This window comes from Symsagittifera roscoffensis, chromosome 1, assembly GCF_963678635.1.
Source record: "Symsagittifera roscoffensis chromosome 1, txSymRosc1.1, whole genome shotgun sequence".
In the NCBI taxonomy this organism is placed as follows: domain Eukaryota; kingdom Metazoa; phylum Xenacoelomorpha; order Acoela; family Convolutidae; genus Symsagittifera; species Symsagittifera roscoffensis.
Window position 1 is genome coordinate 99681932 of NC_087062.1, and position 27747 is coordinate 99709678.

General features: G+C 35.7%; 2 protein-coding genes across 2 annotated transcripts in view; both read right to left on the reverse strand.

Annotated features, from left to right (window-relative positions):
• The window catches only part of LOC134841241 (uncharacterized), a 39770-nt gene extending 14828 nt beyond the window's left edge, over nt 1-24942 (reverse strand). Inside the window, exons 1-9 of the mRNA XM_063857100.1 lie at nt 24861-24942; nt 22412-22450; nt 14282-14587; nt 13735-14040; nt 12870-13172; nt 10191-10550; nt 9701-10006; nt 8529-8804; nt 7537-7702 (exon numbers count right to left, since the gene is read on the reverse strand). Of these exons, the coding sequence (XP_063713170.1) occupies nt 7537-7702; nt 8529-8804; nt 9701-10006; nt 10191-10550; nt 12870-13172; nt 13735-14040; nt 14282-14587; nt 22412-22450; nt 24861-24942 (2144 nt within the window). The remainder of the gene's footprint in view (nt 1-7536; nt 7703-8528; nt 8805-9700; nt 10007-10190; nt 10551-12869; nt 13173-13734; nt 14041-14281; nt 14588-22411; nt 22451-24860) is intronic.
• The window catches only part of LOC134853382 (uncharacterized), a 540493-nt gene that overhangs the window by 274212 nt on the left and 238534 nt on the right, over nt 1-27747 (reverse strand). The gene's annotated exons all lie outside the window — the stretch shown is intronic.

Here is a 27747-nt window from a genome sequence, read left to right on the forward strand (position 1 = left end):
CTTGTTCTAGTTTGTCTACTAGTTTTCTAAAATCTAAATCGGGTTCTCGAATTGAAGAAGGATGGGATGCTCTCTTTTTTATTGCTATTTTCCTTAATTGTGGTGTTAAGGTCATCATTAAGATTTCTGTCATCTTTGTGTTTTTATAGTCATGTGTATTTAATGAGTATGCTTTTCGAACTAGTGTTTCGATTCGTACTGCTATTTGCTTGATGGTTTCGTTTGGTAATCTGCGAATTTCATTACATAAAACTCTTTGTTGTTGTTTGTTTCTTTCGGAGTCAAACATTTTTGAAAATTCTTGTGTAAATCTTTTCCAGTTTGATTTTATTTCTTGAGGTAGTACTGAAAACCATTTTTGGGCTGCGCCATCTAAGGTTGTTTGTATTAACGCTGTGCGTCGATGTATCCAGTTTTGATGTAGTGGCGTATTAATTGGTTCAGGTCCAATATTTAAAATCAGGTTTGCTGTTACTGCATTTAAATAATCTTCTACAGAGTATTCAGGGTCTGTTCCTGTGAAAACCATTAAAGGTTTGTTTGATGTTATTGATGATCCACCCATTAGGTATGGATTCATTGTCATTTGTAATGATTCTGCTGCATTTGGCATTTGAGAAAAATTTGAAAGTTGGTTTCTTGTTATTTCATGTTGTTGGAGATAATATGGGAGTGGTATTTCGTTTTGCATTTGTGATGGTTGATACGAGTGTGTAGTCATTGGATTTTGTTGTTGAATTGGTTGAAAAGATTGTATATTAATTGGATTTTGTTGTTGAATTGGTTGTTGATATTGTGCATCTATTGATTGTGGAGAAAAATTTCTATGATTTGTACGTGTTTTTTGTATTCCTTGTCTACGATATTCTTGAGTATTTTGTGCAAATATATCTGGTTGTAAGAAATCATCATCTGAGGATAAATAATCCATTTGATAAGATGTTTGTTTTTTTATTTTTATTTTGTTGAAAAAATGGGTAATTTTCACTGCGATCCTGTGGAGGATTTGGTTGAAAATTTTTGGAATTATATTGGGCTGTTGGGTTATCCCAGTTTCGAGGTTTTGTATATTGGTTAAAATTCCTTTGTGGTTGATAATTTGTTTTTGATGGATGTGTATAATTATAATTATGGTCTGCAAAGTTGTTTCTAGTGAATGTTTTGCGTGTTTTTGATGGTATTGTCATGGGTTTGTATGTTTGGTAATCCATATGTGAATATTTAGGGGCAACCGAAGGTTTAACGGTTGATTGTAAGGTTACCTGTGTTTGTGAAGGATTTGTATTTCTTGGTGTTGTTAAATTTGGGCGTATTGGTGAAATACTTTGTTGTGTAGTTGTTGTGTATACGATTTCTTCATTTATGAAGTGTGATGGTGTCTGGATATCTTGTTGAGTAAGATTCCTAGTTCCATTAAGGTTTTCGTTGTGTATGACTGTAGAGTTTAAACTATTATTTTGTGTATCGGGTAAAAATGTATTATAGTTTAATGGTGTTGCATCGATTGTTAATGGTATTACTCTTACGTAATCTCTTATGTAAGATATTGTACCTATTGCTTGACTTGAGATTGATTGTGGAAAGCTTATAAATGCGGGATGAGACCATTCGGGGTCCCAAACATAATCTGATTGTTCTGTGATAGCGGTATCATCGTTCGAATTTTGGGGTCTAAAATTTTTTCTTGCTTGTGCAATTAAATCAATATTGTGTGTGAAATAATCTATTATGAACCATGCCAAAATTTTTTGTAAATCGTGTTTGGTATGTTGTGAAACGTCATCTTTCGTGAAATTTTCTTTAATGATGTTTAAATAACTAGAGAGTAGTGTAATTTCATGTCGTACTCTTAAATGTTTGGATGTTTCTGTCGGTGAGACATTTGTTAATGGGAGTTCATTTTCTAATATCGAAATATAACTATATATTATTGCGAAAACTTCATTGGTGAAAATGGAGTTTGCTCTTTGTGAGTTATGGTATTGGATGCTTTTTATATATTCTGAAAAAACTTTTGAAAATTCTAAATCAAGATCGTCTGTTTGAATAGTATATGTTCTATTATTATGGTTTGGGGAAGTGAATTCTATAGAGTAGATTCCATACTGTTGTGTTATGTTGCATATATCTTTTAGATAGTGATCTATGATTTGTCTTTTGATTTTTACATCGGGGAACTCTGTTTTACATGGACTGATTCCGGGTTCAAATAAATTTACGAGTAAATTTTGACAAAATATGTGTTGTCCTCTATCAGTATCTGCATCTACTATAAAAGGAAAGATTTCATCATCATCTGGAGTTTCGTCACCTGGGGTGTGCGTTGAACTCATTTTTTCGTTCGATGACTGTTAATATGTAATTATTAATGTGTCGAATTGGTTGATTCCAATTGTATAAATGTACTGGTTTGTGTTTATGCTGTTTTTTTATTCTTCTTTTTCCTCTTTGTGATGAATTTGAAGTTGTTTCTGAGTCAGAAAAATATAATTGATCGTGTTGTGGGCAATTTTTATCTATTGATTCTTTTAGTTTGTAAAGTTCGTCTAAACTGTTGGTTTCTGATTCTGAAAATGCGTTTCGATTTTTTGAAAATCTTTTTCGTGTTATTTGTCTTTGTTTCGTTATTATTTTTCTTTTTAGTGTTTGTCGTTTTGTTCGAGTTTAAATTTTAACTGAATAGAAAATGATTTAAGATCCAAGGATAAGCCTTGATGATCTGATTTTAAATTAAGTGACTTTAAGTTTTAATAAAATTTTAAATGTGTGTAAAGGAAAGATTTAGTGTTTTGATGATATTAGTGAGTTGATGATTGCTGTTATGTTTTAGGTGATGAAGCTGGAACAACAAGATGATTTATGATTACTAACCATTTATTGTCATGCTGCTAATTTTTATTTTTATTTTCCAATAAATATTTTTCAAACATGTTTTGTATAATACTGCAGAATTTTAGGAAAACGATCTTAGATCTTTTTATCAATCGTTATTGTATAATATTAATTTTGTTTAGCGCCTGAAATGATTTTGAAGATTAACTTCAAGGTTTTATGTTTGCAAATGGAAATCTAAATTCATTGCAAGTAGTATTCGAAATATAAAAGTTTGTTCTGGCTTTTGCCGAACTATCATATAACTATACGGCAAGTTTCTACTTTGTCGTATGTCGTCTTTGGTTCGATGTCTTCTTCCAATTCCGGGTAGTTCTATTATGGTTCGGAATATTGGCTCGGATCTATTGAGTCGGAGAGACATTTCAATTAAATTATTGTCGTATAACATTTTGTAAATGTTTTTGTCTAATTTCTAATCTATTTTTGGTTAATTCTAATCTAGTAAGGTCTTGTTCGAGACTTATGGTCGCACCAGATGAGTTAGGACCGAGGTGTAACTCATAGAGTAATTTCGGATAGGGTACACCGTCTGCTCGTCACGCTATCTTATTTTCGGCCGGATAGATTCGTGCAACTTCTTAGTCTAATACCGATCCTAATCTTACTCTTATACTATCTAGTCTCAGGTTGTTTAACTAGTCTCTGCTAGGCTCAATAGATCTAGGGTATACGGGTTTATTGCGGCTGCTGAAGTGCTCGGGAGAGTCCAACTAATTTCTAAGTTAAATTCAAATCTCTCTGGTGCTGAAATTACAAGTAACTTCAGCACTTACAAATAAGTGGGTTGTTAGTTAGATGGATCATGATTGGTTAATATTAAATACTTTACATTGGTAAAACATTTAATTTATCCAATCATAAAATATAGTTTAGATCAGGTTCCAGTTATATTGCCAAATATGCAGATTTCAATTCCCCATAAGTTTGAGAAAATTAAACAGAGAGTTAGTTTTTTTTTAAATTGAGGTCATGGCGTTAAACTTTTTGAGAAAGTTTTAAAATGTCCGTAGAGATTATAATAAAAAAATCTGTTCAAAATCCGTTGGAAAAATGATTGTTAAAAAGACGAAACTGTTCTTTAACTTTTTTCTACAAAAGTCGAAACAACAGCATTGCCTAGTTAGCCAAAGGCAAATTTTGCACTCTATTTGTTGCCTCCGGTTGTTGCGAGCTATGAAGAACATGAAGCAATTTTTGCTGCGATGGAGATTTTCAGTTTCAAAAAAAATCCCACTGGTAGTCATACTCACAAACTATAAGGGTTTGATAAATGCCAGTTTTGCCCGTTTGGTTAAAATATTGTTTGCTATTTACTGGTTGTCTAACAACTCGTAGTGTCTGTGGCAAACCATTTCAGCTCAAAAATTTTCCAAAATGATAGAAAACAAGCAAATTTATCCAAATATAGCGTAAAGAGATATAGAAGTGAACAGTTTTTCTACACTTTGTGAGTAGGAATGATTTGCAAGGAAGTTTTACTTATTTTTTTAACAACACTTCTTTTCCAATTATTGAAAATGCAGTCGGTCTAATCACGGTTTTGTTCTGACACAAGCAGTTTGGTTTCGATTTGAAACCAAAGGTAAGTTCGTCTTATTAGATAGAGTTTTTAATCATAAAAAGTTTGTCAGGGTCTTTTACTGATAGAAAACAGAATATGTAAATTCACAAATACTTTATAAATTTTAAGTTTATTGATCAACTGTACAATCTAACCTCATATGAGCTACCGTAAAATGTCTACCTTCATTATTGAATAAAATTTGTATGATGTAAATAGCTTCAGCTAATTTTAAAACTTGTTATTTTTCGAATTGAAAACATGTTTTTCTCTAAACTATTTTCTCAAAAATGATTGTATTTTCTCCAGTTAAACCTATCAGGGGGGAATGGGTTTACGGCTGGTTTTTATAGTCTCGCCCCATGGGCATTGGAGGTATCAAAACTTGATATTTTGTGATATTTTGAAAATATCAATTAAAATTCATTCTACAATTTCTTTTTTATTTGATAATTAAATTGGTTTTGAAAGAAATTTTGGACCAATATAAGATCAGCTAGAATGAAAAAGCTTTGTTTTTAAAACTTTACTGTCTCATCATGAAATCAAAAAAAAATCTTTTTCAAAATATGAGTAGGGTATTGGTTTTATGAGAAACTCATTGTCTAGCTTCAGAGTTTATTGATTTTGGCTCCATAAATATACAAAAATTCTCAACTGTGTAATAAACTAAAGAAAATAGTGCAGAGGTAAAATTAAAACCATGTATCAAAATGTATCTAAACAGATTCTAAACTCCAATTTAACAAAATTTAAACGCGTACAGCGTGCTTTAGTTTCCAGAAGTACTTATGTTTTAGTTGCAGTTCAGTAGTTTTTAGTAGTTCAATCGGTAGTCTACTAGTAAAACAGTCAAAAATGAAAGATTGTCAACCCAGATGAGAATCTTCTAATTTATTCTACTTTTCGCAAGTATTTAAAACTGTCAGTCCACTCTTTCGTATTTTAGGGCCCAACTTGAACTTGCAAATCATCAGCTGCCTTTTGATTTGTGGTTTAAATTTTGGCGCGAGAACCAAAAAAAAAAACGAAGTTTTTCATTTTCAGAAAAACTGATAAAAAAACAAAGGTTCTAACGTAGATTTTCTTTGTTTGAATAATATATTTTTGAATAAAAAAAACGTCTGAGTGAGCTTTGAAGTGCTTTTACAGTTACATCACGGGGCCAACTTGTACATTTTGTTAACGTAGATAATTGTATATTTTCGGTTGATTTTAGAGACAAGGCTTGAACATGTCAAAATTTAACAGCTGAATCCATTTTTCTTAAATTTAATTTAATTTTTAAGTGAATAACATCATCCAAAAACAAAAAAAAGGATAGCCGGTTACTGTGCAAGCAGCACAATGTTTCAACCGTAGTTTTAAAAAAGTTTTAATTTCAAAATAGCCTCGTTTTTTCTGTGTGGTGTGATAAAGGGACCTGAACGAAATGCAACAACTTAGGCACATTTTATAGTCATTGTGAAATAAGAAAATTGTAAAACAATTTTTTTTTAAATGGCAAGAAAAACAAAATAAATTATTTAACAAATTTTTTGAAATAAAAATTTTTCATAATTTTTGCAGAAATTTTGGGAAATTTCGAAGTTTTTGGTTTCCATAATGGCGCTAAAACCCTAAATTCACCTGATTAAAACTAAGTTTTTTGAGGCTTAAATTACGCATAAATAAGTAATTGTGAGCCTGCTTGCTCGCTTTATTCGCTTGAATTTATGCTAAAAACCAAAAAAAAAATTGATTTTCTCACAACAGGAACATTTTTTGATACTGGGCTTTAATATGTTATATCATTCAACCAATTCGAACGATTTTTGTGATACCTGATTTTGCGAGAAAAAAGTTCAAAAAAATCTAAAACAAACACATATTTCCTCTCCATTTTTAATGGTCGAACAAAAACCAAAAAAAAGTGTTGAACTTAAAGTCATAATTTGCGCAAATGTAATATTAATAGCTTGTCAAATCCGCAAATGGTTCTAAACTACGTAGTATTTTTTCTGAATTCCGCAAATTTAGCTGAATAAGATAGTTTCGGGAGATGCACTTTATCTTTTAACCGTTTGTCTCATGATTCCACAGCCTCACTGCCGATTTCGCATTAATCATTTTCAAGCCATGTCGCGCAATAAGTTAAAAAAAAGAAAAAATTTGTTTAGTCTTGTACAGCAGTTTCTTGTGTTGATCACTTAAATGGTTTTTAGGAAAACCCTGAAGAGCTAAAAAAAAACTTTTCTCTCTTCATCGCTCGCCAAAATTTCTTTTCAAAATAGTTATTAAAAATTTAATCATGGAATCTCAAAAAATGCAAACACCCTATTGCTTTTTTAGTTTTCGATTTATACAAAAGCTAGATCCCAACTCCTCCGATTTAAAGGAAGATGATTTTATAAAATTACAATATCTTTCATGTGCGATCAAGTAGTTATTCAAACTTTGCGACCATTTTAAATTTAATTGATCTCTATAAACAGTTGCGGATTTAGGGGAGGACGCCCCCTCAGGAAATCGACCCCCCGCAGACCCAAAGGGTCCCCCTTTGTACTATTTTGAGATACCAATTTTTGGCTGACTGACTTTAAAATTTTTCTATAGGCGCCTTTGGCGCCAATGTATACTAATTTTGAGGGGGAGCGCGCGCCGAAAAAACGCAATTTTTTGGTCGAAGTTTTCCCAAAAGTGCCTAAACAACGCCCTTTTTCAAAAGTTTGACTGCGGCGCAGAAAAATTGATCAAATTAGGGTCTTTACAATAGGTTGGGAGAACTCAGAAAATCAATTTGTTCGACCTAAAGAATAATTTAAAAAAAGGTCAACAAAATTGTCAATTTTTTTTTGAAAGTCCGCCCCCCTCGAGAAGTTCCTAGATCAGCGCCTGCCTATTAGTACAACTCAATTCATTTTACCAGTAAAAAAATATTATTTCTACTAAAAATTTTTTTTTGTTTTTATGGTTTGAATATAACCTAACATATGATTTGTATCATTTTTCAGAGTTTCTGTCAAAACTTCATTTCCAAATCAGATTTATGAGCCATACATGAAAAGCTTACAGCAATTACAAAAAAAGTTCAAATTAACCGTGTTGTTTTCTGACTGTCCACTCGGCAAATGTAAGCGATGCAAACGATGTTCATCGTCACACTGACAATTAGAAAAATGACACATGCTGTGATTGCCACCGCCCATACTGTCACATTCTTCTCGTCACAAGCCAGAGTAGCAGAAGTAGCACAGCAACTGGCAGCTAAAACTATACATACATGCGAAGGCGTGGAAAAAACTTACGTTTTTCATTAACAGAAGCAAAAAGAAGTACACATAACTCTGTATAGAGAGTTCAAAAAAGTGCGGACTTGTCAGAAATAATCAAAAAGAGCATTCTCCTAATTTTGATCTATTTTTGCTTGCAAGTTTGAATTTTTAGATGACATAGAGACATACTTTTTGTCTGAAAAATTAGTTTTTGCATGCAAAATTTTCTGAAATTGGTCATTTGCTCTTTTTAATTAATTCTGTCTGTTCCAACATTTTTGCAGCTCTCTAGAGTTATAATGCTAAATTATGGGTAATATCTTTTTCGTTTCGTTCAAAGAAATCGGAGCGAAGTTAAATGTCATGAATTTTTTTAAGTTTATTACTGATTTTCACATGTGTCCAAAAACTAAATTACTTAGGCTGTTGTAATTTCGCCCAAATAAAATGCCGAAGGTTGCCGATATTGCCAATAAAAAAACAATGTCACATTTTTTTTTAAAATATTTGGTCAATTGTTTGGCCGAATAATTGTGATTCTCAGGTGAAACTAATAATTCTGGTAATTTGAGAGTTATATGACATTTGTGTAAAGTGGCCAAAAATGGATGTCGTAAAATAATTTCACTTTTGGGGAGCCTTTTGACTGCTGATGATGTCAAAAACCTGAAAGCAAGAAGCGTCCGCAACCCCCCCCCCCGCCCCTAAATCTGCTCCTGGCTTTCACCAAAACTTAAAAAACGCACTAATTGATCCCATTAACAATCGAGTATTCCTACATGGCCAATAACTCTCTTGGATTCAGCGTTATACGTTACGTGTAAGAGCTGTTTTCATTTTCTGGGAAACTCTAAGATCATCTGATTTTGTTTGTCCACAGTCAGTCTTCGACCCGACCGCTACTTGCACGGTTAGAGTGTACACAGTTGCATACTTCAGATCGAGAAAGTATCCCTCCAATTTATTCAGAGGGGGAGCGTCTGGAGGCTCAACAGAAGCTGTGATCGTGTCAAAGTTGGAATTGTTATGGACTACTTGATAGTGTATGATCCCATAGTCATAGGTTTCGAATATTACATCAGGCAACAAAGGGGCTAAAATGGCGAATAAAAATCAAAATGGAATAAGGTTTAAAAATTAAACAAATGGTCAGGGAAGGATCAAGGATTTTTACGAGAGGTGGGGCGAGGTTATGTTTTCAGAAAAATTCGATAATTTTGATTTTCCGAGCTCTCTAAAGCACTATAAGGACCTTGTTTTGGAAAAACTTTGAATTTTTAAAAAGAAACAGACCAAAAAAGGCGTGCTAGGCACTTTGGAAAATTTGTCCAAAAAATTGCGTTTTTTGGCGCGCGCTCTCCCTTCAAAAGTAGTAAATATTGGCGCCAAAGGTGCCTTTAAAAAAACTTAAGGCTCCGTCAGCCAAAAATGAACATCTCAAATTAGTACAAAGGGGGTCGGTCGACAAAGGGTCGAATCCTTAACGAGAAGGGAGCTGTCCGCCCCCGCCCCTCCCTTAAATCCGTTGGTCCAATGGGGCTTTTGAACTACACCCTAGTCAATCAAGGGAGTTCTATGTGACCGTAGTCGAATTGGATCTCAATAGTGATGTTCTGGCGCTTAAAATAAATTATCGTGAAAAGTTTGCATGATAGTTATCTTGCAAGATCTTGATAGAATTTGACAAGACTCCTGCAAGATACCCTCCATCTTGCAGATCTTGCAAGGTCTTGCAAGATAACCTTCCTTGATAAACTAGTGCCTTTAATCCTGTAAGGACCCCATTTTAACTATATTTGTGAAGAAAAATGGGGTAAAATAATTATTAATGGATTAATTATTGGAAATGTGATTTTATTATTTTGAATAGTTAAAAGCTTTTGTAGTGAAAATTACAAACTACACTTGCTATAGAGATTACCCGTCCCTTAAAAGAATTTAATTCAGACGCAATCATCGAAAAAAACATCGATATTTTTTTCTTCTTTACCTGTACAAGCTACAAGCTCTTGACGGTAGCGGATGTCTCCAATGTCACAGTTAAAAGATGGAAACACGAATTCCATCCAGAACTGATTGTCTGCAGCCAAGTCGTGATAAGTATGGCCGACTGAATTGTCAAATGGAATCCAGAGCCTTTCAACGAAATCTTCAGTTTCATTAAGAATTCCTATAGACGCATAATTGAACAGTTGAGTGGTGAAAAATTGGGGTGGAATGTTTATAGAGTCAGAAGCAGATGATATGTTTTGACCCTCGGCGACCAAGTTCCAAGGCTTTGTCCTCGAATAATTGCCTGAAAGAAAAATTACTTGCAAAAATTAAACAGACTTTTAACCAGAGCAATTTTAGATCCAGATTTACAATCTTCCAAGTCCCCATTTACAATAATAGAAGTGTGCAAGAATGAAAAATATAAATCAAATAAACTGCCCCCCCCCCCTGAAATATTTTTAGGTGGGTGGGAGAGATTAACTAACCTGAAGAAGTGCATATTGTAAAGTTTCCTCCAACCATATCATAAATTGCTTGATCTGGAGAATAAAAGTTCTCAATTGTGAGTGTATACACACTGTCTGGCTCCAAATTTCGCATCTGGAGTTCCGCCGGGTATGAGCTGGACTCAAATGTTGGGTCTACATTACATGGCAAACTATGCAGATTACTTTTGGCCATCCAAAAGGTGCAAGAGGCTCCGTCGACGAACCAGAGACCATAATCGGAATTATCATATGGAGTATAGTCTTTTGTCATGTAGACTTGAATATCAAGGGTTGACCAATCAAAGTTTTGGCCGTTCATTTCCTCTCCGAGACTGACATATAAATTGCCCGTGACAGCTGAAAAACATGACACATGACATTTTCAGTGCAAACACGATTGGAGTCTGACATCGTTTTTGGACTGCCGAGACAACTCATTTTGTCACAATCCAAAACGCTGACTTTGGAGTGGGACATTATGTTTTTTCCATCTACAAATGATGATCACTAAAAAAAAACATTGAAAATAATTTCGCTTTTTACCTAGACAGTGAATGACGTTTTTAATACGCTCGTTTATTTGTTCCGACTTGCGAAGGAAGTGATGGAATTTTGCGCTCGGTGTGGTTTTTTTTCGACAGGCAACCGACTTATTATTAATTTTTTTGGCGGGATCTTCACATCATCTGAAAGCTAGTGATGTCTTCAGCAAAAAAAAAAGAAAAAAAAACATTTATCCAACGACCATTTTTCTCATAGTTACTGAATATTAAGTTACTGAAAGTGTCTGGAAAGTGCCATGTTAGCCAATTTGGGAAGCTTAATGATTTAAGCTTAAAATGAAGACAACTTTCTATTGGATGCCCAGTATTTTTCCATCAAACTTTTTTTTAACAGGACGTCAAAATGCAGTCAGAGTATTCATGGTTTTGCCCTTATAAGAGCAGTTTTTTGTTCCAACTTACCCGAAAAGATGAAAAGTTTGTAAGTGGAGGTTGAAAACTTTTCTGGTGGGTTTTTTCAGACCCATTTTGGTTTTTAACGATTCCTTAGGCTCAAAGGGACAGTAAGAGCCAGGGGCGGAACTAGGATTTTCTCGAGGGGGGGGGGGCGGATTTTCAAAAAATTGTCGAAAATTTTGACGACCTTTTTTTAGCTGACCAATTGATTTTCCGAGCTCTGCTAAAGCACTAAACCAAATTTTCTGTGCCGCAGGCAAATTTTTGAAAAAAAAAAAACAGGTAGAAAAAGACACTTTAAAAAACAGGTAGAAAAAGATCGCATTTTTTGGCGCGCGCTCCCCCTCAAAAAATAGTATAAACTGGCGCCAAAGGCGCCTTTAGAAAAAGTTTAGGGTCGGTCGGCCAAAAATTGTTTTCTTAAAAAGTACCAAAGGGTTGATTCTAGACAAAATAGCTGAGATAATTGCATTGTAAAGGTAAACGCTACGCAACAATTAAACTTTTTAAACTAAGTCACAAAATAGTTTTTCATTTTCTTATATGCTTCAAGTAACCCGTGTAAACTTTTCGGGTGGATCGTTTATGGTTAGGTCCAAAATTGGTTGTTTCCAGTCTATGCAGACAGAGTAAACGTTTCGGCAACTGTCGTGACACAGGCGCGATCAAAGGCGGAAAAATATCATGAAGAAAAATATCCGCGACCGGCGCGATCAAAAAAAAGTTAAGCGTGACCAGGTTAACCGAAAAATTATATTAGCGACTTTGGCAGCTGGTGCATTTGTTTCGGTAGTATTTTTTGAATTTCAGGCATTATATATCTTATTCAATTTATTGTAGCCATTTAAAAGCTTTTGCATTACATCAAGCACATTTTTTCCAAATAACACAACCTTCCCGCTCAAAAAATTTAATTTTTTTACTGTTTTCTTGTTTTTTTATTGTCGGAAACACAAAAAGCTTACTCGTTGTGATATCAAAACATCAAAAAGTAACAGTCGGTACATCCAAATAATGGTTTTCTAGGAGTTTTAAGATTGCAGCTTCCAAGTCAGCGCCTTATGTCCAGACTGTCGCGACCTTATCACTATAAGGTCGCACCGCATTATCAAAATATATCGCGATTAGATCTTAGACTATGCCGCGACTAATGTAAATTTCGTCGCACAAGATGTAGTTGTCGAAGTATCCAGAAATTTGTACTTGGAAACTAGCGCTTGTCAATTTTACGGCAATGAGATCAAGTTGAATCAACTGAAGTGACAAACCACTCAAAAATAGATTGTAGTTTTGAAGCGCTCTGTAAACAATCAATATGCAATTTTTCTCTGTGTGTCTTATTGTCAAAGAAAGCGTTAAGCGTAACCGGTTAAAAAAACTACTAAAACTGTTCAAATTTTGCATGCAAAATCACGACTGGGATACATCAGGGGCAAACTCTATTTTACGAAAGTAAGTGATGATTATTTCAAATGAAAAAACTGTATTTTTATACCATGAAAAAATTTTGTCCTCCAACGAAAACAACGTAAGCTAAAAATCAATAACATAGTGAAGACGTAATCAAAAAATAGCAAAAGTGGGTACATCTGGAATCATGAAACAACCTGGTTGCTGTTTAACCTTGACTTGAAAGTCTTATAAGAGTACTTAATTATCAAAAACTGGCTGAAAAAAAAACTGATGAATAGCTACGTTTTTTGGAGAAAAAAAGTACATGTGCAAAAATGTGCGCTTCCTCGATGACAGTCTCGTCCGGTTTTGGTGTAAGGGTTATCTCTATACAAATCACAGCACACTGTAGTCAAATTATAGCACGTTTCTGGTTGCAGTCCATCAGCGTACACAATTCCCGGTTTTCGTGGAACATCTGCAGGGTGCAGTTCGATTGCAGCATTCGGGGGACTGATTTCGATTAGGTCGCACAAGATGTAGTGGTCGGTATATCCGACAATTTCCACTTCGAAAGAAGCACTCGACGGGTCAACATCAATCAAATCTAATTGATGCTCGGGGCTAGCTAAACACGTAAACATTGCCAATTCAGTCGAAACTCAATAACCAACTTTCTTTTGCGTGTATCAATTTTAAACAAGACGTATCGGGCTGCAGTAAGAGCAAAGTAAGTTTTATGAAAAGTTTTTTAGAATTGAAAGTTTCAAATTAACCAACAATCAAATTAGAAATTAGTCCATGAATATATGTTTTTTTTTCTGGCAACAATTCTCAAAGTTAGACGTAACACAGTGAAACAAGTATTAGAACTATCTCAGAACGATGTTACTCTGGTATAAAAGAACGTTATATATACCAGATATACCGGAAACGAGTATTCTTCAGAGCGAGCTTTACACCATTTGCGATACCACATGAAACAGCAGTGCAAGCTAGCCAAAATAAAAGTGATTCAAGTGATTCTGTTTAACAATATGTTAACTCGAAAAAAATATATCGCTAGCGCAATAAAGATCTCATGCTTGCACCAGCTAAGCATGCATGGTTCATGAGAGTGTGTAATTAGTGAAAATCTGACTTTAATAAGCACCAGACTAAAAACCTTACTTGTAAGAGTAAAAATGTACCAGTGCAAAAATCCTCGCTTCCTCGATAGCAGTCTCGCCCAGTTTTGGTGTAAGGACTTGATCTATACAAATCACAACATACTGTAGTCAAAATATAGCACGTTTCTGGTTGCAGTCCATCAGCGTACACAATTCCCGGTTTTCGTGGAACATCTGTAGGGTACAGGTCAATTGCAGCATTCGCGGGACTGATTTCAATGACGTCGCACAAGATGTAGTTGTCGGTGTGTCCAGCAACTTCCACTTCGAAGGAAGCACTTGTCGAGTTAACATCAATGAGATTTATTCGATGACCGGGATAATGAGCTACACACAAAATCAAGCTGAATGATATACCATGCAAAGAGATATTGTTATTTTGACGAAATCAATAGTAATTGAATAAGCAAGTTGTCCTTGTGTGTCTCGCCTGGCTTCACGTTATATTAAAAGCAACTATACTTGCACCAGCTTATGTTGAATGTTTTATTTAAATTTAGATCTCGAAAATGAGGTTTCACTTTAAAAACCAGACAAATAATTGCCTTTATAATAGAAACAAAATTACCAGTGCAAAAATCCTTGCTTCCTTTATAACAGTCTTGTCCAGTTTTGATGTAAGGACTATCCCTATACAAATCACAGCATATTGTAGTCAACGTATAGCACGTTTCTGGTTGCAGCCCGTCAGCGTACACTTTTCCTGGTCTTTGTGGAAAATTTGTAGGGTACAGGCGAATTGCAGCATTCGGGGGACGGATTTCGATCTCGTCGCACAAGATGTAGTTGTCTTCGTAAGTGATAACTTCAACTTGGAATGAAGCACTTGTCGTCTGTGCCCCAATTAAGTCAACAATATGACCTGCGTCAAATCCTAAAACAAATCCAGCTGAAATCTGGTTGAGGCTAGGCGATGAGGGAACCTGAGTTAAGTCAATGATTGGCGCGGTCAAGCCAGTTTCGGTGCAAACTTTTACAATCATGAGAGCCTTGTTTCTAGAGATGCGTTGTGAATAAAAAAAACTAGAAAGTGGCTAAAAAATTTTTTCTTCTTTCTCGCAAAAAAGTTTCAGATGAGCCGTTTTTTGAAGTGACACTCAAATAAATTTTGCGTGCAAGCTTACATTGAATTAATCAATGAAAGATACATTGCTGATTTAGGTTATCCGAACAAAATGAGCAAAATTTGAGTTTTCAAACACGCTGAAACTACTTTGTTAATTGATAACAAACATATATCACAAGAAACCTCTTACACAGCTAAACAAAGTTCTAGAAGGTTCAAATCTTCAACAATTTGACTAAACTGTTCAAAATTTGTTTTTAAGCAAAGATTTTGGATTCTATATAGTAATAATCACCTTTCTTGACTCTCAAGCAAACATCTTTTCTCTTATACGGGTTTTTGGAGGTTTAACCCTCCTAGAACTTTGTTGGGCTGTGTAAGAGGCTTCTTGTGATTTGTATTTCTCATCAATTAACAAAGTGCTTCAGCGTAATTCTTGATTAATTGAAAAAGCCAAAATGACTCATTTTTGGGGTAAAGTTTTGGTTGAGAATTTTGGAGGAAAATTGGACCATATCCATTCTGTTGAAATTCTAAACAACTTTTGTTCTCTTTAGTTTTTGTCTAATTTTAACGCAACTTGAGAAAATTTTATCTGGATAATTTAAATCAGCACTGTATATTTATAAAACAACAAAAAGTAGACAATTCACGTTCTATTAATCAGGAGATTTTTTTCGTACTTCTTCGTATCAGGAGATTTTTGAAAACCCAGTCATTGAAATAGAAATTGTTAAAGCAAAGCTTCAAATCAAGACATCAGTTTTAGGATACTCTAAAATTCAAAAACTACTCTATTTTCCATTAGAAGAAAAGTAATTCTAGCGGAATTAGATGAGCAAAAAACGCGACAAAATAATTAGACAAGTTCTCATCTTCTCTAGAAGTTGTTTTAATAAATAAATTAGAACGATAGTCTAAAGCACCTTGCTTTTAAGTATTTTTTTTATAACAATGCGCATCGAAGTCAACCAAAATATTGTTTCTGCTTAAGCTAAAACATCTACGAGCGCACATCTACAAAAATAGCGTTTTTGGAAGCGCTTACCATTTTTTTTTGTAATGTACTAACCAATTTTGATTCAAAATGTTTCTCAAATAATTATAGCTGTTTCAGTGATTTAATTGATGGTTCTTAATGTTGATGCGTGACCAGACAATCCCGCCTCAGTCATTTCCGCCCCAGACACTTCCGCCCCAAAACTGACTGTTTTTGGGGCGGAAATAACTGGAGCGGAAGTAATGTAATTTTGGGGCGGAAAGGACTGGGAGCCTGTTGATGAACCTCGTCGTAGTAATAATAATTCTAACTCAATTTTTTTATCATAATGTTTCTATCAAAGTTTTGACAGATAAAAGTTCTTCATATTGCTGTTCAATGTCGTCGTATAGATGCAAAAATGTGGTTGATTTTAATACGTTGAGGTTGTTGTAAATTGTTCATTTTGTTTAATCTTATGAACTTCGGCGTTGATTAGATACCTGCCAACTATGCTGTAATAACTGATACTTTGTCCTTAATAAGGAAGTGAAAACAGAAAGATTTATATCTTTAAATTTAGACTCATTGCTGTTAGTCTTAGTTGCTCACTCTCTGCCAGTTATGAACAACACTCAAGTGACCGTTAAAGTAGGCCTGCTAGAATGAGTACACAATAACAATACATAACAAATAAAAATAGTCTAACTTTTCAAGGTTACTGTGGCAGCAGTACTACACAGTACCACATTCCCCCGAATACAGCAAAATTTTATATAATACCATATAAAATTTTAAATACAATATGAATTTTAGGCTCAGTTTAATGTCTATTGTTTTTAGGATTGCTCAATTTTCCCCTTTTTTGTTTCTTTTCTAAGAAGCACTGCAACGGCAATTTCCGCGCGGCATTCCATGGTTTGGAAATATCCAGCGACGTTTGACCGAATCTTCGTTTAAACAAGTGACGTTCCAATAATCTAAACTTTGAATCCGCCGGTGTTCCTTTATCCGTGTCGAACTTCGCCAATCGCGTCCGATATGCGTCGAGGGCTGCCATTTTCAAGTCAGTAATATCGTCTTCACAACAAGTCAGCTATACTGAATGTGACACTGGGCTTCCGTGTCGCTTTGGCCCCTGATTTTTTGTTTGTCGGCTAGTTCGCCTCACTGTCGTTTGTTCTTCCTCCTGATCCGAGATATCTGAGAAACCTGGTGGAGGAAACTCGACGATCGTATCTTCCTTTGCTGTAAGGATTTGTTCCGCTTCTTTCTGGACACCTCTAGTCAAAACTTGTTCAGCTAATTCATCCCATTCTCCCGGTGTCATATCTTTATTCTGGAACGTATCAAGGTTTCCTTTTCATTTGTTTGCCTAGTGATGCGTTTAGTACCTTCCGTGGTCTTTTTTGGAGTCGACGAGATTGGTGTATCTTTATCGTCGTCTTTTTTATCTTTGGGTTCCGTGTTCCAAATTCAGGCCACCCCCCGCCTCTGTGTCCCTTGAGGTTACTATCGTTGGGCTACCCTGAAATTAAGCTTTAGTAGTGCTGTTTTCATTTGGAACCGTACTGTACTGCCACTGATCTGGGTTATCGTCCTCGTCATCTGACTCACTCTCCATCTCTTCCTCTTCTTTTGCTTTTTTCTGCTGCTTAATTCTCAATTTCTCCCCCGTTGGGCTCCTTTTCTGATCGGATCCTTTTCTTGTAGGTGCTAAAGATACTTTCGACTTGACTATGTCACTTTTCCTGTATACTGCACCTGCAGCTGTTTTCACGGTCGATGGTATTTCGGCTATTATTTTGCCTTTTAGCGGGAATGTCAGGGCCTTTCCACTCTTTCTCTGTTCGTGTTTTCGAAAAAAAATTGTCTGACATGGGTCCAGTGTCGTTGTTCTCTTTGTCCTCTATAAATCCTTTCTCCCATGAATACAATCACTCCTTTCTGAGCTCCGGATTTATAGTACTAGTCTCATCAACTATTTTTCTCAAATCGTTGGCTGACGTATCTCTTCGTGTTGCGTTCCATCTTGCATTTGCCTCTAATAATTGTTTCAGTTCTTTCGCCCGTGCTGTTCTTTGGCAGCGAATCTATTCCGTTGAAACAGTGGGCTTACGTCCCGGCTGTTCTGACCTTTCCTGAATGTTTTCATAAGCCCAATTGTCATAAATAGAAAGAAAGACGTCTCAAATAAACTTGCCTTAGACTCAAAATTACTCAATAACCAGATTTTCAAAAAAATACCAGGTGCCCAACATCCACGAATTGATCAAAAACGTCGCACTTCAGATGTCGGAAAAGAACGACGGGCAGGTCTGGCTTAGTAATTTTGGCTTTAAGAAAGCTTATAACCACGTAAATTTTTCAATTTACGTGAAAAATTTAGTAAGCAAAGCGATTTTAGTATAGTAGGAGACCCCACGGTAACAGGAGTTTATGGATTGGGCGATATGCCCAATGAAACTCAAGGAGTCATGGACTCACTTTTAAAAAGAATCCCATTCAAAAACTGTTATATAGACGATATACTAGTGACTTCAAAGGGAACAGTAGAAGTACATAAAACTATAGTGCCCAGAAAACCTAAAACTTTAGACAAAAACAATATAGGAGTGAAATGGGGAAAAGCGCATTTTTCATGAGGAAATAAAACGGCTAGGCTCTAGACTTTTAGAAGCTGGAGTAAGAAATTGGGTAGGAAAGGCCGATGCAATAAAAAACCTCCCAATACCGAAAAAAATTTCTAAAATTCGCTCATTCTTTGGTTAAATTTTTCCCGAACCTTTCCCTCTTTAGTTCCCCGTTACGGCCTCTGCTCAACAAAAAAACTGTGTACCATTGGGACAAACAGTCATTCTTTTGCATTTGAAATACTCAACCAACAAACTGGAACGTTTATGAATTGTTTGGGCATCTGATCACTTTAAAAATTATTTTTATAGCTCAGAATTAGAAAATGTTACGGATCACAGGGCTCTACTATCAGCGTTTTCGGCGTATCCTAGTAACAAGACGATGCACAGAAGATTAACCCGATAGGTAAACATACATTTACCATTCAAATTCAAATTTTCTCGCCTTCCGGATAAAGATATGGGATTCACAGACCTATTATCAAGATTAACTTCAGGCGAAGCCTTATTTCCCTTCCACTATGGCGAGGAAATCGTGTCGGCATCAATTGCCAAAGTTCATATTATTTTATCGAATTCATTCAATTTCAGTCCTGTATAAAAATACTAATTTTCCGTCGGGGACGAATAATTCGAGCAACTTGATTGTTCAAAATCTTATCGATAGCTCGTAAGCTTCTTTGAAACTCAGAATTATTGCCGCTTATTTTTCGAGTAATACACATTTACTCAAAATTCGCAATGATTACCACGTTAGATTTAAAAAGTTCTCATCTAATTGTCTACCTCTGGATAACTCAAATTTTTTTATCAAAAGCATCTCATTTATGGACAAGGCCTCATTTCATTTCATTATGCTGAACGACATTTTTACCCCGCAAATAACAAATGAAAACCGTGGGTACTTCGATTTTATAACTTTTCTGAACCCCTGGTCATTGTCCGGGAAGAACATACTACAGCTATCATATTCAAAGACGAGTCACTTAGCAGCGAACACGCGGCCTTACTAAAACATAAAACAGCAAATTTGACATGACCAACATCACCGTTAATACCTGAAAACCAATTTTCAAAGAAATTTTTTCAAATCATGACCACGGACGATGAAGTTTTATGGGACTTGATAACGACACTCAAGAATGGCCGACCAATGGGAATGCATGGATCGTACATACAAAATTTCGAGATAATTTTGCATACAAGTGACAATTTTCTTTTCCTGGACAAAAAGTTGATGGTCCAAGCTGCAATCCGAGGAGCCTTTAATTCAATGCTCCGCGAATCCCATCCTCGCCAGTTTGGAATGAAATTCCTGGCTGAATACATTTGGTGGCCTAAAATCTACAGAGAGATCTACCACCATGTCAAGTCTTGCAGGCAGTGCGTGAAGGCCGGTAAAAACGTAAAAGTGTTGTTGGGACCGGACCACACGTGCAAATTTCCGGACTGGTTATTTGCCGATGAAGAGATAAATCTAGACTTCGCTAGACCATGAGACGCTTTTTGTGGAACAAAGAAATACATTCTTCTGTGCATCGATTGCTCTACCAAATTTCCACCAAAAACCTCTTCAAATTCGGTCAATTCATTCTTAAACGATTATTGCCAATTTCATGGTTTCCCAAGAAAAATCAGAGTCAACAACTAATCATGCTACTTATCTCAAGATTTTAACTTTAATTGCAAAAATTTCAAAATCGAAATGTTTTTTTTCTGTACAAGGGGAGATCATAGATCGAATGGACTTGTAGAAAGACTTTCATATTGTGTACTGTCAAATTGAAACTTCTTGCTATGTCGCATATATAAACCAAATTGATAATAAGTTCGTCAATTGAAAAAATTATTTGGAGCTTGCGAATTACCAAACAACCATCCATCGGAAGTACCGTTTTCGAAAAATTTATTTTCAACTTTACCGCTAATCAGGGACGGATATGGGATTATTTTATGGGGCAGGGCCAATTTTCAAAAAAAAAAATAGATATATTTTTTGATGTTTTTCTTAGGTCATCCAAATTGTTTTTCTGAGCTCTCCTAAATAACTATAAAGACCCCACTTTGACCAATTTTCGGCACTGCAAGCAAATTTTTCAAAAAAGAGGCCAAAAACGCGTTTTAGGCTTTTTTTAAAAAGTATTGAACAAAAAGTTGCCGTTTTTTCAGCGCGCGCTTCCCCCTCAAAATAAGTATATATGGTCGTCGATGCGCATTATGAAAATTTTTAGGTTCTTCCACCAGAAAACGATATCTCGAAATAGTACACGAGTGGGACTCTCCTTTGTGTCGGCAGGTTGCCGAATTCCTGAGTTTCTGAATCCCCCTAAATCCACTGGTGCCGCTAAAACTAGGTGGAAAAAGCTGATTTCACTTAATGATCGCTTAGATCAAAAATAATCGATCTTGTCAGATCATCGGGCGAGAAACTGGGAGCTCCATGATGAGGCAGAGGATGAATATGCAGATGCGTGCATGGAAATTGATCCGACTCAGAGGCAAACCTCCCATTGGCCAGGATCTCCTCAGGAAACCGTGGAAACCCGATCCCAGCTGCAGAACAAAAACGATCGACGCAATCAAAATTAACTTCTGGAGGTAATCTTTTTAGAAAAAACGACAATAAAAAAATGGAGACCCTTACTTTAATCCCGTCAAGAAAGCAATCATCGACTCTTCGGAACATACGGTTACACTTGAAAATGGACACATTTTACGAAAGTCGGATTTATCGATAAGAGGGAAAATACTCCCGGGTCCTTTAAACACTTTTCTTAAACCACCACCCCCGGGTACCAATTTTGAAAACATGCCATGTTTAGCCGGAAAAAGAAAAATGTCGTCTCAAAAGAAGGCCACCTGGACTCCCACCCTCAAGAAGATAAAGGATTCAGGCAATCCGATGTTGACGCTTGGCAACACTCAATTTCCATCGGAGATTGTGATCATCCTGGAATCGCTGCAGAATAACTCAGGTTCCTCTTCCTCGTCTTCTTCGTTAAATCTAATTTCATGAAACGATTTGCTTGTTGATTACTTCGAGGCTGTCTCCAATAACAACGCCCCGATAATTCACGAGACAATGTCACGGATCATAACATTGAATTGAGTTTTACAGGTGACAGCAAAATTCCAGTCACAGACACCGATGAGAATTCTACGGAGAGCGTAGATACGTTTACAACGTGGAGGAAAAAGACAGTATGGGAGAACAAAAACCAGCAGGACTCGAGACGAAAATGCGGGCAAATTGACACCTCCAGGCTTCCTATGTTGGGCACCAACGGACTTGTTTTCATTTTTTTTGCAGGTTGTAAAATTTGTCAACACTACTTTGAAGGGAGAAATGCGTGCATATAGAATTTAATTTTAGTTTAATTGTAAATTTTAGTTTTTTTTTCCCGTTGGGGAATGTTGTGAGTTGTTCATTTTGCTCAAATTAATGACCTTCGGTATTGTTTAGTCATCTACTAAATATGCTTTAAACCGACCATTGTCGATCACTTCACTGATTTTGTTAGTTTTTAGAACAGTCATTTTCATTATCACAAAATTATTCATTTTCTTTTAATCCTTAGTTAATGTACAAAGAAGATTGTTCATACCTAAATACCTCAACCTTACTTTTTATCAGAGGTAATTTTCCGCAAATCAATGCTATTCCAATATGAAATTCATACAAACAAATCTGGATAGAACAAAGTTATAAGGCTTGTCAAGCCTGACTCTTTTTTTTCTCATTTAACATGAACTTCAGGGCTCAAATAAATCGCAAAATGTCACTATAAGGATAATTTTATATCTGCGCAAACCGCTCTTTTTGAATTTATGTACCCAGCTTGATATTTTTCTGGAGCGCATACTCTTTAAAATCTTGTGTTTTGATACTAAGTGCGTCATAAGAACTATTAGATTTGATTGCACAACACTGACATTTTTTCAAATTATACTTAGAGTCCCGAGTTTGAGTCATTAGTAACCATAGAATCCTTTGAAATCTGACCAGCAGAAACATACCTTTAGGCAGCAGCAGGAAGAGACCAAAAAATAATAATTCTTATGACTGTTTTGGCATTACCAGCAGCAAAAAAATGCGAATTTAATTACAGAAAAAATCATTGTGTATTTATGGTCAAATTAAAGACATTTGAATTGCTTTTGTTTGTATGTAAACCGTATTATTACGTCAAGCGAACTTCAGTAATTTACAAAATCAGCAGCAAAAAATTGAGTATGTAATATATCTAAAAACATAAAATTATGTTCAAATTAAAGATAAGTGAAACGTTTTTCTGGCAATTGAGCCGTTTTTATACAAGTGTTTTGACTCAAAACTCGGTTCTTTGCCAACGCAAAAATAGAGACAGCAATACACTTTTAGAAAACAAAATATGTCTTTTGGGCTTTTTCATGGGCTTTTGGGCTGTTTTATCGGGACCGTTCAAGACTGTCGAAGATGCAAAATTTATTTTTTAACAGGTTATTGTTAATGACCATAACATTTCTTAATAATGATTACTCGAGTCATTCGTGACTTTTCATTTGTAAACGTGCGAACTTTGTAAGTTCTGATTGAAACATAAAGTTGGAAACAAAACATGGTAACTAAAGTAATTCAAAAAGTCAAAAGAAGAGGAATGATTCGACACATCATTTTCACAAGTTTCACTTCGGGTTTGCTCGAACTTCAAAAATTAAATCGGGAAAAAGTTTTGTTGAATGCTCACTTGTGAAAGCGTAGGACCCGTAGTGAAGAGAGTAACTTGTTTTTTTTTTACTGTCAGAAGCAATCTCACAAAATTACAAACTCTAGCATGCTAGCGAATTAGTTTTTGAAAGCATAATAAATTTTCTTTAGTCGTCGTAAAATCATATTTTGGCAGTGTTGAATGCTTTTTTATTTTCCACTCTTTTGTAATTCAGCACATTCGTGCTGAAAATGTTTATTTTTAAACTGATGGTTATTAAAATTCCGACATTCAAACACATTACGGAATAGTCGTCCTTGCATTGTTTTTTTTCTCCATAAAAACTTTGACTTGTTAACTAGCAACTTTGACTATATTTGCTATCTGTCATGAATCATGGTATAAAAAGCACGACGATGTTTTTTACACGACCATTTTTTTAAGAATAAATGGCTTGATCATTGCCAAGTTGCCTATAATGAGCTATAATCACACTACATTTGGTGCTATAAAAAAAGCGGGCTAAAAAAATTTTTAACTTGAATTGAGGCAAACCTATTCAGTTTTTTTTTAACTTTGCAATTCTTCATGTTTTTGACTTAAATCCATTACCCCCATTTTCATTTCATTTTTGAAAAACTTTTATAACGTGATCATAACAAATGAAATTTGGAATGGTGAATAGCTTAAGTATTGTTATATATTGTGAACAGAATACGACGTGAACAGAAACTTTTAATGGTGAACAACTTAACTTTGTGAACTTAACTATTGTGAACTTAACAATTATAAACAGAAAAATACCATTGAATAAATCCTTCAAAACTGCATTGAGGCAAACCTAGTTGAGGCAAACCTAGAGTGGGCAAACCTGTTTACAATCACGAATTTTTTGTTTAATTCCTTGGTTTTTTTTACACTTTGCCCCTCACGTTTGATTTTCGATTTTTAAAATTTCTGTTGACGCCGTTTTCTGATCACAACATTTAACAATATTTTGGCTGTTCACTTTTCAAAATTCCACTTCGTTATGATCACACTATAAATATTTTTCAAAGGTGATCAACTTAATTGTTTTGACAAACAGATAAAAACAAATAAATCATTCCAATGTGCATTAAGGCAAATCGATTTGATTTTTTTGCTTACATTTGCAAATCTTTCGCTCAAATCCTTTGTTTATTTATATTCCCCGTCACGATTGATTTTCATTTTTGAAAAACGTTAATAACGTGTTCATAGCGAAATGAAGTTTTGAATGGTAAACAGCTTAAGTATTGTTAACAGATTAAGGCGTGAGCAGAAACTTTGGATGGTGAACAAGTTAACCATTGTGAACTTAACTATTGTGAATTTACCTATTGTAAGCAGATTAAAGCGATAGCATAAATATTTCAAAAATGATTTTTTTAACGTTTGCATTTTTTCAAAACATTAGTTTTTGCACTTCCCTCTTACATTTGATTTTCATTTTTGAAATTTTTTTGTTCGTGATTTTTTTGTTTGATACAAATCATTCCTAGGCTATTTGGTCAGAAGAAGATCGCCAAGTCCTTATATCTATTCGACTGCTGGCTAATATTTCATTTTTTTTCTATTTCTTTTTTGTCGTCGTTCCAGTTTTTTTTTGCAAATGTGATTCACTCACGTTTTTTTGAGTAACCAAACTTGAAAAGTAAGATTTCGAAAATTTTGAAAGTTATTTCGATTTCGAAAGTTAACAAGTTATTCACTTAATTAACGCAAAACAAACTTCAAAATATAACTAACTTTAATACGGGGTTCGAATTCCGTCCTCCTGAAGTACAGGGTGGTCTTGACGCTACTTTGTCGCAGCACTTTGCGTTGCACTCCACTCATGTATAAGTTTTTTTTTGTAATCAGGCAGGAAGGAGAACACTTCATTGAAACTGTAAATAGATCATGTGCTGTGTAGTGAAATTGCCCTTAAACTTCTCGAATGTTTTGGTACTAAACTTGGTATACTTAGTTGGCAAAAGTTGAATGAATTCCTGCCTTACATTACGCTTGCATGAGCAGCAATGATGAGAGCCCAACTTTTTTCAGTGCTTGCAGCTTTTTTATGTTAAATTCATCGCCGCATGAAACCAAATGATGTCCAATTGTTCGGTCTTACCAAAACAAAAAATCCAGCCGGTTATCGATTTAATTTCCTTTTTGTTCAATTCACACGGTCATGATAGCACGTAAAATTTGAGTGATATTTTTTTCTCGAAGGTAGAAGTGCCAACAGGTTGTTATTTGTTCAATTTTTTGGAAAGTTATATCGGTGTTAAATTATTAATTGGTTCAACTTTTTTGTTTTCTTTTGTTAGCTTTTTTACCTTCATCCTCAATTACACAAAATTGAACAGCAGGATTTGAATATATTTGTAGAATTGGCGATTTTACTGTCTTACATGCTATAGTAACCTGAGCGTAAGATTGGTTCGACATTAAGTTAAGAAGTACAGCAAACAAAGGGTAAAGTTCGAAATAGTTCAATCTTCGAAGATATCGTCCCTCCTATGCCAGAAAACAAAATTTGACAAAATCGGCGAACCCCCCCCCCCCCCAAAATCGGAACTAAGAAAGCTTATGTTATGAAAATCAGAGGAGCGATACTAGAGATGATTTGAGCCGGGCATACAAAAAACGGGACCCCTCAGACCCTTGGGGGGCAAGTGATAACGGTCCCCGGAAGTGTAAATGGCCCTATCAGAACTCGGAAACTAGCGGCGGTGTTGGGCTCAAATTCTAGTATGTTGTAGGCCTAGTTAAGGAAGCTTAAGGCTGGAAACCCAGACCCCCGCTTCCAGTTTTATGCCATAAGTAAACAAACCCACCCCTAACTTCCGGAAGACGTTTCTCGGCCACCGATGAGCGCAGGGAGCTGAAATTTGGAGGGATGATAGGTAGTGGCAAGATACACCTTGTATTATAATTTGAATCAAATCCGGCAGTTGCTCCGGAAGCTCTTAGAACTTGGAAAAACGCCCCCTTAGACCGGAAATAGGCAATTTACGCGAAACGATGAACGGTGGCATAAGTATTTTATTGCGGCAATGGACATAAGATACGGACCTCGAAAAAAGACCCCTGCCTGTTGAGTGAAAACCCTCCGGCGACTCCTTCCGGTGTTAATAGCCTTTTTCCGAAAAAAGTGATACTGGACCTAAGAAATGGGATAACTTGTGAAGTAATAATGGGATATGAATGGAACTTGATAGTTAGGACCCCCATGGGATCTTGAACCCAAATTTGGAGATTTTACCCCGGAAGTTTGACCTTAAGTTGACCTTTGGGCGTTTTGACCCAAAAATTGCATGGAAAGCCCCGAGATTAACACCGGAAAGTGGCGTATTTCCCAGCCCAACCCCTAGAAATGAGAATGGGTCACCTTGCTAAAAATTGAGAGCAAAACTTATATATTGGGAATTAGAGCAGAAACCGATAGAGATACAGTCTTACATTGCAACCTTGGAGTAGTGGATTTAATTCAAAATGGACTTGGTAAACATTGGGTTCAGTTTAGCTTGGCGAATGATCTTTTAATAGCAATTCAATTAGACTAAAGAAAAGTAGTCCCAGAGCAATCTGATAGTAAAAGGACCGCGGTATGAGATTTAAGTTTCCTAAATAGTATGAGTGGACGGGGATTTTACTTGGCTTCCCGGTGGTGACTTTCTGGTTTGATTTGACCCCTAAAAGACGAATTACGTTCCTTTGATAGCTAGAAAGTCGGGATTGGAATAGAGTACAGGTAGATATGCTTGGAATGAATTAGCTACCAATGAAAAGGGTCTCTCCCTATTCTTGGGAGGTCGGACCGTTAACGGGGTAATTAAAATAAAGACCATGGGAGAATTAATGAGTAGACATAGCATGGTTTGGAGGTTGAGTTGAACTCAAGAGCTGAAGTTCACAGAGTTCAGGAATTGATTGATTAGACTCGTATGATATTTGATTGCTTGGTCAAATTGAGACAGCTACCGCATGCCGGGTATCTATTAAGTGGGAAAAGATTGATAAAAGAAATCAAAGTTTGCACGTGCCAGAGTTGACAAGAGGAGGGATATAGTCTTAAAACATGTGCGGATGGGTGATTTAGGCGGATGTCAGGACTGATAGGGAATGGCGTGACTTAAGTAAAACTAAGTTTAAAGAAAGATAAGGAATTGGAGGGTACCGGAGAGCCTTTAAGAGTCAGAAAAGTTGTTGGCTACTATTAAGAGTAGTTGGTTCTCAATCAGAGAAGAGAACAACTATTGCTAGTGAGCGAGTTGCGCTGCAACCCGAGTTTAGTACCGGGTTGAACTAGTTGTTTCACTGCTCTGCTAGAGTAGGCGAGTTTTGACTCTAGACAACCGAAAACTGATGAGCGATTGAAGGGAACGGGACGCTGGCTGCGTTATAGAAGTTGCTATAGAATAGTTAGCTCATTAAGGGCACTGTAAATTGTTTTATTTTCTTTGCGATTGAGAATTTACACATTGTGTCCACGATTTGCTGAACTAGCTAGAAGCGTAAAAGGAGAGCCGAAAAGAGCAGCAATAAAGGGGGGAAAATGGGTAATCCCTTGATCGGCCGATTTAGTCTAACCACCAACATAACCGTTTCGCGATTGTGGATCATATCGTGTCTTGGTGTCCCCCGTTATTACAC